Consider the following 10,263-nt stretch of genomic DNA (forward strand, 5'->3'; position numbering starts at 1 on the left):
AATGGGTAAACAAAAAAAAAAAAACAAATCAAACATAAATATCTAAACATAATCTTTTAACCACGAATGACTAATGTACCCATTAAATTTGACTTCAAATGTTAAGGGGACTACATCATAAACGTCGAATCCTTGTATCCATTTAAATAAAAAGCTGTCAACTTATTTGGTAAACTCTCTTTCTCATCCGAATGGAGTATTAAAACACAAATTAAATCAATTATTAGATGATTATATTTCCTTAGTTTTCAAATGCATACAATAATTGGGTATCTCTTTTTCAAAGACAACAATAAATAAATGGGTAGATGTCTTGTGACTTGCGACTTGCGAAACAGTGAGAGCGAGCAGAGTCAATCTTGCTCATATTTACAATAAAATGTAATATTTTTTTGCATAAAAAATTAATACGTTTTTATGAGTGATCCAAATAAAATATTTCATAAAATTAATCGGTGAAAACGTATCACATGTGTTTTTGTGTAAATAAAATACTCTCAATATATACTCATATTTTATCATCGGTTGTTCAAATAATTTGGACGTAATTGATGAATATTCAAATCACATTCATAGGCAGAGCAAACAAGTAAGAACAATTATCACTTTTTCTTTCTTTCTTTCTTTTCCATACGTCTCAAATCCATCAAAATATATTACTAGTGTACAAACGAATTAAATCGGCCTCCGTATCTAATTTATTTGTATATATATCAAATATAAAACATTATCGATGTGTAGGAACTAGGATGTTTCGGTCCACGTTCAAAATGTTGGGAGTAAAATATCTATAATTTAATTAAAAAATATTATTAAGATATGATAATATAGAAGGGTCAAATAAATCAATTCAAAGTTAAGAAATGAATGTGTAATGCGAGGGAGTAAAAAAAAATGAAATAAATAAAACAAATCATACAGTCCTTGTCTAGTTATCTTAGCCAGTAGTCCAATTGCTGGCTTTCCCATTTAATTCATTAATAGCGTGGAAATCTTGAACTTCATTCGATTTTATATCAAGCAAATTATTTGCAATATATTCTGAAAATCAATACACTAAAATTAATCTTTAAATCGTAAAACAAGTCAAACGTTACATGAAAATCCCTCTCCCAACCGAAGCAATCATTATTTTTCACAATTATTTCTCAATAATTATACCAATTACAATTAATAAGAATCGGACCATTTTAGTACAAGATTTCGCCGTTTTACAAAAAAATTATAGTTACTAGTGAGTCTAGTGATAATACAACTCAATATTTGAAATCGTATAAAAAACGATTAAAATATCCAGCACACAGTTATGGACTTAATTTTTCAAGGTTTTCAAATCTTTTTCTTTTTTTTTAAGTCAGATAGTTATACATTATTTATTGATACGTGCAAATATTTAATCGGGTGTAATTTTTTTGGAAGGTCCTCACATTAATTAATGTATCGGCTTTAATACGGCACAATGCTCTCCAAGTCTCCGGTCCACAAAGGCGAAAAAATTGTTTAAGTCTAATTGCGTTATAACGAGTGTATCTTATTTACATATAATAATTATTCTATTATCGTTTCCACATACGAAACATGACATAGAAATTCAAGTTCAATTCATATATATATATAGAGTTTCTTTCAAGTGTCCACCTACCATGCCCACCACCATGTCCACCAATGATGTGTCACTATTCTATTGGATGTGATAAAGATGTGATAAATTGTAGGTCCAATAGAATAGTGTCACATCATTAATGGGCATAGTGATGGGCATGGTAGGTGGGCACTTGAAAGAAACTCTATATATATATATATATATATATATATATTAGATAATTTAATATTACGTAATATACTGACTATGAAACACAATTGGTGTAACTTACATTTAATTAGTTAGAGTCACAAAAGTGACATTATAATTCATTAAATGATACAATTGATTTTTTTTTTTAATGCAATGATTCGCATTTCACTCTCTGCTTTCTAAATATAAGAAGAAGAAAAATCGGTAGAAGCCATCCAAAAATTTCAATTTCTAAATTTGAGATGATGCATATAAACAGTTTACCATTCTTAAAACTATTTGTCTTTTTTATGAATAAAAAGATCGTTAAATAAAAAATACATAATATCAAGACAAATCAAGATTTCTAATTTCTTTATTGCAAATAGATGACTCTCAACAATACTTACGACCTTAGCAGTATGGAAACCCATTTTTGGTAAAACAACGACAACTGATAACAACTCAAACTCTATCCATTAATAAAAACTTTATTCCATAATCTTTACATATTTATAGGTACCGTTTGGTACATTGGATGAAAGTGAAATGATTCACAAATTTTTACTTATCTCGTATTTCTTTCATTTTTTTGTTAACTCAATTTCATCTCATGACCCGGTATGACATTATATGTAGGTTTGATGAAAAATACATTCAAACTCATGGTATTAGTGGAGGGTGAGTATAAATTAAAAAGAACAATTAAGATATTCTATAGTAATAAACACAATAATCTTACAAAATTAAAAATATACAAAACAACATATTGTTAATATTTATGTATTGTATATTCATATTTTATCATATTTTTATCATATTTATATTCATCTTTTATACATATTATCCATGAAACCAAACGATATCATACAGTATATCTTGAACCTTCCAAGCACCACTCTCTATTAAGCGAAAATTCTCTAATTTAATGTTTTTTTTAACATATTCCGTAATAACAAATATTTTTATAATGATAATTTATATAAAATGGTTGTTTATATTATGATTCTGAATGCGATATAAAATGGGACATTACATTCACTCCCCCACAGAAAAGCTCGGTATCAATCATTTTCTTCATTTCCTCCTCTGTTTTCTTCTTTCATTCATATCTTCTAACCCAAAAACTTTTTCTTCTGTGCGTTTCGCGTAAGCTAGAAAAAAAAAAAAAAAAAAAAGGTAAATTCTTGGAAGAATCGATGAGCACGAAAACAGTTGGCAAAGGGAGCAAAATCGTCAGGTACTTGAAGGCGCCCGCCAGGATTCTGGCCCGAGCCCGAGATTTCTACGTCAACAGCATGATGCGCTGCGCCGGCCACGTGGGACAGAGCAGCGCCATTGGCTGCTCCGCCCCCCAATTCTCCACCCTGCCCAGAAGCTTCAGCGTTGGCTCGTCGTATTCAACCGGCTCGGAGGAGGATCTGCGGGAGCTCATTCGGGTCGCCTCCACTCGCAGCCTCGGCGGGAAGATCGAGTCGGAGCTCCTCCGGGCGAAGAGGCCGTCGCCGCTTCGCGTCGGCGGAGGCGTGGCGGTTGTGCCCAGGAGCCACACGGTGGCTATTGGGAGAATCGACGAAGACAAGCCGTGTGAATTCGGGGTTCACGAGGTGGATTCTGTTCCCAGGAGTAGAACTTATGCAGGTTGGCGGGGGAAGAGGTAAATTAATGGTTTTTGTCCTTTTGGACCCGATAATTTGGTTGGATTGATTTGACGTTAAATTAACATGAATTTCAAGTTCATTTAATAATTCTGTCGTTTGAAGTTCATTCTATATTAGATTTGTATAACGAATGAAAAAAAATTAAAAGAAAGAGCGCAACGTTAGAGAATACTCGATCCAAATTCATTGGGTTAATGTTGTAATTTCACACCGTGTAAAAAAAGGAGAAGGTTTTTGTTGACTTACTTGTTTTTTATGGAATTGAAGTACGATGTTTGATGGCAATAATTTTGTTGTTAATTGGACAAGAAGTGGTTTTCAATGAAGGTTTTGGTTTAGCGTAAGTGCGCGCGCAATGATCCGTTGATTTGTATCTTTGAAAAACCTCAATGAACATGAATATTGTAGGATGAATATTTGGAAACTTGTGTCGAGTATTCACACCGAAATTGCTTGGTTTAATTGATTGGTTTGCCAACTACAATTTTGCGTGCATGGGCATTCCATGAATTTTGAGGGTACATGATTTGACAAAAATTTAAATGTCAAAAGTGATATCAGCCATCGTGATCGAAATTATTTATAAAGGATTATAATTTATTTTTTTAATAGAAATTTATATTAATCATTTTAATTTTATGTGAACGAATATGGAGAAATTGTTATGAAAAAAATATGGTGTGAGATTTGGATTTGTTTTATGGGTAATGCTACATGTACACAAAGTGTTACAAGTTGGATTACACATTGCACTTGAAATTACATGATTATCCTCCATGCATTTTTAAAAATATATTTTATATATATATATGTATATATTTCGAAAATAGAAATCTTCTCCTATCCAAAATTTCAAATTTTTAGCATGTAATACATGTTTTCTTACATTTTGTGTTTTAATTGGAAAATTAGTTCACATATCAACAACCGCAATCTCAACCTGCCCAAAGAAGTAATTGGCGGTCGGTGCACCAACTATGGCAATTTGGCAAATGTCATTCTTCCCCATGTCAATGTGAAGGAAATATTATTATTTATTATTTTTTGGAAGTCGGAAATATAAACTTTTATTACTTCTATGTTTATTTATTTTTACATGCAAATTATTAAAATATTTAACCCCTCGAACTCGTATTTCAATTACACGTCAGCAAAGTAGTTAGTTCGTTAGAAGACGGTTAGATGACTTAATTTATTTGTTATTAATCTATACAATATTATAATGCAAGAGGGTTATAATAACCGTTTTGGTCATTTTAATGGTTGTACAAAAATAATCCTACTATTTTCACTAAAAAAAAAAAATTTTGAGAGGAGCAAAATTTGAAGATTACTACCCCACTTTCTCAACTATTTCATCATGTTTTTTTAATCAATCATGTTGGAGTGGTGCTAAGAAACAAATCATATTAATTATATATATACTCTATAAATTATAGTTAATATTTCTGTATTGTATCACACACGTGCATTTCTACTAATATGTATAAAGTGTATATGTTGTATTGTTTCAATACAGATCATCTTCTTTATTCTCTTTTCTCATGCGATCTTAGTATGGTATCAGATAACATGATACTCGCAGAAATTTTTCCTATCACGCGAAGGGCTTGCTCGTCCCAACCGAACTTATTAGATACAGATATTGTTTTGTTACAGCTTTCTTCGCCGAAGAAAATAACCAAATTTGAATACCCCAGATTTGTATAACATGGAAACAAGAGCACAAATCCACAATTCACCAAAGCAATGTTCAATTCAGTACAGTGGCATGCCATATTATAAAATGTGTCTTATGTATTTTTCTTGTCTATCATTTATTAAGTTTGTTACATTTTCTTCATAATCTGATGAAATTAACCTAGTCAAACGTATAACAAAGAGAGGCAACAGTGAGAGGAACACATTCCCGTATCTAGTTAACTTTCAGCATCCCTGCAAGTCCCGCCACCTGAGATATACGAGCCCGGCCCGGTAATGTGTGTAAGCACCTGCAACTACGAGTACATGAAACAGCTGATGGCTATGCCCAGCAATGTCAAATTTTCCCGGCATCCATCTCTCTGGAACTCTTGTTGCATAAACGAGAGCTCCAAGACCGTAAAGGGATCCCATCAAGATTTCATATCCTGTTGTGTGAAGCGCCACCGGATGGTTCCAGAATAAGATAAGTTTGTGCAGAATCGGTGCAACACCAGACAAGCCCATTGCAAGGAATAACAAGGCTCGGAAGTTACGGTATTCAGGATTTTGGAACACTGGTAGGAGAGATACTGAGATTGTACCGATTCCTAGCAGGGTAATGAATCCCAGATAGAGATTGCAAAAGAGTGGATAACACATAAAAGAGTAGTACACAGGAGGATAAAATGAGGTGGAAATTAGAGCAGCGATTCCTGCATAATCGAGTCTAAGCAGAATGTAGGATACGCGCTTTGAATGGCAAGAAAGTAAGTGGCAAGTGCTGCTAGCTAACAAGCAAAACATGGCTCCACCCAGGAAAGCGAAAAACGGCCAACGTGTGATTGGCCGGACCATCAGTGGTGCTATTATGTTCGCCACGTCTTCCTTCATGCTACGCTGGAAAAAAAAAAATTAAGCCAGGGAAAATTGCATTAACAGGTGATAGAAATGTTATGTTTCCAAAATGATATTAACACACTTGAAACCATGTTGGTAATCTACAGGCAGTGGCATGGCTGTATACAATGACACCTCAATCAAGAGGGGGAAAGAGTAAAACTATAAGTAAAAAAATTTAAAAATTTTAATAAATAATTTTTATCACGTGAATTTGCTTTATGAAACCAAAATCACATGTTTTAAAACCTTATATTATCATAAAATTTCATTGTTTTTGTCTTCTCAAGAAACTTTGTATTGTATGCTAAAAAAATGAAACTTTGTATTGTAATCAAAGTTATGGAATAACGCTGAGGAATTGAAATGCATAATAAATACTTCAATCCAAATGAATGAAACCAAAAGTACCAGAACACAAACATCGGTATGGTTGATGTGTGAAAAACGCTCAGGTACACAGTTGGAGAGCACTTCCATAATATGCCAGTCACGCATGTGTCGCAGAGACGGAAGACAAGTTGCAAGTTCAGTTCTCAATTTTTGGAAATCTGCTTTTCTCAGCACGTTTGGCAAATTTTGTAGTGTGGGAATGTCTACCACGGCCGGAACCATCATAGCTGTATAAATGGTCAGAGCGAGAAACAAGAAGAAGCCTATCAAATGCCTGCAGATAAATAAAACCATGAATCAAGGTGGGAAAATTACACAACATATATATGATACAACACAATACCAGCATCAGAAGAAAAGTAAATAAGGGTGATTCACAAAAGAAACCTGGTAATTTTCCCATGGTATAATATAGTCAACCCACACAACATGGATCGATAGAATTATGAAGCCATGATTGTGCCTATCTATCAAACATGCCACTCGAAAGATAATCCAAATCCTAAGATTGCTCATTGCATTGAGCCATTGTCTGTGGCATACAAATCATTCATAAAGTCAAGCCATTGGAGTGTGGTCTACAAATTTGGAAAAACGGCATCACGGATCAGTTCGATAAACCAAAAAAAGTGCAAAAACAGCTGCAGCCAAAAAATAGCTCCATTTTAGCAAGAAATCTCTTCAGGAACCCTTTTTTTACTGTCATCAACCTCAAAATCTACGAACAACATGATGCTAAAAGGCCAATCTTCACATCTCAGAGAAAGCATCTGCACCCGATGAATCAAATGGGTATCTCTTGCATCATTTTCTGGAGAAGTGCTAATGTCAAAGCATGCGAAGATCTTCAAATTCAAGATTCAGAAGGCAATTGTTTTCTAGAACAACTTAATGATCCACACAGACCACGCGCACTTTTCTCTACTCTTTTCCACTTACTATGATATCAATGCCAAATTGGACAACACGAATAAACTAATCAAGCGAACAATCGATCAATCGAACATGAAGCAACAAAAGAACTTAAAATTGAACAATAAACTAATCCTTCAAATACATACGTCCGAACATCATTAGAAAGTAGCAAACTAGCATAGCCACAGATACAGAAGTATCAACACAACAAAGCCCCATACTTTTTGAGAAAATCTAATACCAGAGGAAAGAACAGAATTAAGCTAAGGCAAAATACTTACGTCCAAACATTAAGGGTCTCGTTGTGAATAGTAAAAACACTGAGCAAGACCTGCCTCAAAGGCCATTCAGACCTATAATGGCCAAGAATATACTCATTGTCCTTCAAATATCCAGGCAGTGAGTGGTACTCCACCAATTGATACTTCACTTTCTTCCACAATCTAGTTCCTTTACCTTCCTTGGATGGAGAAATAGCCCTTTGATTCTCATCTAATTCACCACCAGATTTTACCTCTTCAAAATTTGCTTGATTCTTGCCCATTCTTGAATCAACCCAACAATCCAAACACAATAATATAAACGATCGGCAACTTGTTGAAATATCAAATGGGAAATCAAGAAATAACCTAATTAAATCTTTTTTTGTCCATGCATCTGTTATTACCCATGTTCCAATAAACTAATAATATTGAAAGGTAAAGGTACCTGAAATCGAAGATGAACACCACCCACAAGGAGAGAGACCAAAAAATCTGATTTTTAAAAAGAAAATTCAATTTCCGTATTTATCTATATCGCTCGAAGGGATCGTTTCAACTTTCAACGCATTTTTCAGGCGAGTATACGAATAATTGAACAGGAGATATAGGCCAAGAAATTAGGAAAGAAATTGGGAACCAAACAATCCGTTAAAAATACTTGAAGAACAATAAATGCATTATAAATTTTCAGCTCCGTCTGTTTTAAAATTTCTTTAGTGCATAGAAAAAGGAATACAAAAGCTGCCGATGAAAAAGAGACACCGATGGAGAAAACAAAAAGAAGATGCCTCGGGATGATTCGGAAATGAGAGTGAACGAAACGGCACCTTTTCTCGATTCCTTATCGAAACTCTCCCGTCCAATTTATATATATATATATATATATATATATATATATATATATATATATTTGCAATTGTGTGAAACTAATGATGTTCAATTCGTCTCTTATCACTAAAATCCGATACAATGTTTTAATTATGCGAAAAATAAAAAAAACAATTAAAACCCGATATGTCGAGGACGAGACGGAAAAATATTGTTAGGCAACTTTATATATATATATATAATTTTCTTGAAGGATAAATACATTTAAAAAAATAATTTTATAAAAAAACACAAAAAAATAAAGAAAAACAAGTGACAAAATTGAAAATAAAGAATGTACCGGAAAAGTAGATGACGACAAAAAAAATTAAGATAAATAATAAAATTATAAAAATGGGGAAAAAAAGGTCAAACCATCATATAAAAAAGTCCGTAGAACATGCACAACGTAAATAACTAGCAACCGTTGCATATATATTTACATGCATGTGTAACCGATATCCAATATCTAAACTAGTGGATTTATCATATTTAAAAAATGAAAAGTAGCTGTTGTTAATTAGTTCTGATCATATCACATATGATATATCAAAGACACTTAAAATTATAATCAACTTTAATAATAATAAGTAAGATATTTAAATTACAACCTTGGCCATGTGGAGCATCTGGCTAGGAATAATGTCTTTTGGAATGGGAAATGTTCTCCTGCCATTAAGGTATATCTATCAGCTTTGGAACTCCATTCTCAATGGTATGCTACTCATCACTACTCTACTAATCCCAACACAATGTTCATGCGTTGAATACTATCACCAGTTGGACTAAACCTCCCAAGAACATGCTCAAATGCAATGTTGATGCAACTATTCTTCCAAATCCTCCTCATGCTGAATATGGTTGCATTATCAGAGACCACCATGGAGTTGTTCTTGCAGCTTTCCAAGGCAGAATTAATGGTAATCAGGATCCCACAATAGCAGAAGTTCTCGCCATTAGAGAAGCTCTCAGCTGGTTGAAGAACTTTCATTTCTCATCTATCATTGTGAAATTTGATTCTCTTGTCACAATTGAAGCACACAACAATGCTGCAATAGACCGATCATCTTTTGGTTTTTTAGTTGAAGATTGTAAACTCCTTGTTCAAGGAGTCTCATCTTGTTCATTTGTGTTTATTCGTAGATCAGCGTATTAGGCTGCTGATGATTTAACTAAGACGACTGCTTCTATGTTTGATTTTGTAGAAAGGATTCTTACTCATCCTACTATCATTTGGCATGTAATTATACCGGATTTATCTTCTTAATAATATTATTTCTTTTGTTTTAAAAAACAGTATAATATATGTGTACGTGCGCGAGTGTATATAATCAATGCAAGATTGTAACTATTTCCATGTGCTGCTGACAAGTATACATCTTTATCCAATTACGTGTACTCCTGAGATTAATTGGTCAAAAGTAATCTGGTATTACAAAGCACTGTTTTATTGGCTCGATAGTTGGAAATTAATTTAAATTACTCATATTTAAATCAAATATTTAAGTTTTGGATTAGCTTTATCGATTGCCTTCATTTAGTTTGTGGGGAACATTTTTTTTATGACAACGAGGGTATGCGTGTTTGTTCTTACCGGGTTGGATCTTGTAACCACGAGAAAAAAACATTATGTTATTCCAAACTTGTGTGCAATGGAAATATAATGGATTTGTTCTAGATAAGGAAAACAATTCAATAAAAGTTATCAAGTGAAAATAACAAATTTTATTATAATTATTCTAACTATTCTAACTGTATAAACACGAAACACGTCATATTATATAATGTTAGCGTCTCAATGTCCACAATG

The 10,263-nt window shown here is 33.2% G+C and overlaps 3 protein-coding genes across 3 annotated transcripts; 2 read left to right on the forward strand and 1 right to left on the reverse strand.

The window, feature by feature from the left end:
* The first annotated feature begins 2,709 nt into the window (after positions 1-2,709).
* LOC140884172 (uncharacterized) lies at positions 2,710-4,566 on the forward strand. Its single transcript, XM_073290841.1, has 2 exons — positions 2,710-3,431; positions 4,348-4,566. The coding sequence occupies exons 1-2, from the start codon at positions 2,974-2,976 to the stop codon at positions 4,496-4,498; spliced, it is 609 nt and encodes a 202-aa protein (XP_073146942.1). The 5' UTR covers positions 2,710-2,973; the 3' UTR covers positions 4,499-4,566.
* Positions 4,567-4,915: 349 nt separating this feature from the next.
* On the reverse strand, positions 4,916-8,421 carry LOC140882170 (heptahelical transmembrane protein 4). The gene is made up of 4 exons (XM_073287983.1): positions 8,032-8,421; positions 7,605-7,868; positions 6,427-6,682; positions 4,916-6,015 (listed from the first exon to the last, which is right to left on the reverse strand). The coding sequence occupies exons 2-4, from the start codon at positions 7,865-7,867 to the stop codon at positions 5,362-5,364; spliced, it is 1,173 nt and encodes a 390-aa protein (XP_073144084.1). The 5' UTR covers position 7,868; positions 8,032-8,421; the 3' UTR covers positions 4,916-5,361.
* Positions 8,422-9,095: 674 nt separating this feature from the next.
* LOC140877154 (uncharacterized) lies at positions 9,096-9,609 on the forward strand. The gene is made up of 2 exons (XM_073280681.1): positions 9,096-9,133; positions 9,234-9,609. The coding sequence occupies exons 1-2, from the start codon at positions 9,096-9,098 to the stop codon at positions 9,607-9,609; spliced, it is 414 nt and encodes a 137-aa protein (XP_073136782.1).
* Positions 9,610-10,263: the final 654 nt, after the last annotated feature.

The sequence above is a fragment of the Henckelia pumila genome, chromosome 2 (assembly GCF_033568475.1).
Source record: "Henckelia pumila isolate YLH828 chromosome 2, ASM3356847v2, whole genome shotgun sequence".
Taxonomy (NCBI): Eukaryota; Viridiplantae; Streptophyta; class Magnoliopsida; order Lamiales; family Gesneriaceae; genus Henckelia; species Henckelia pumila.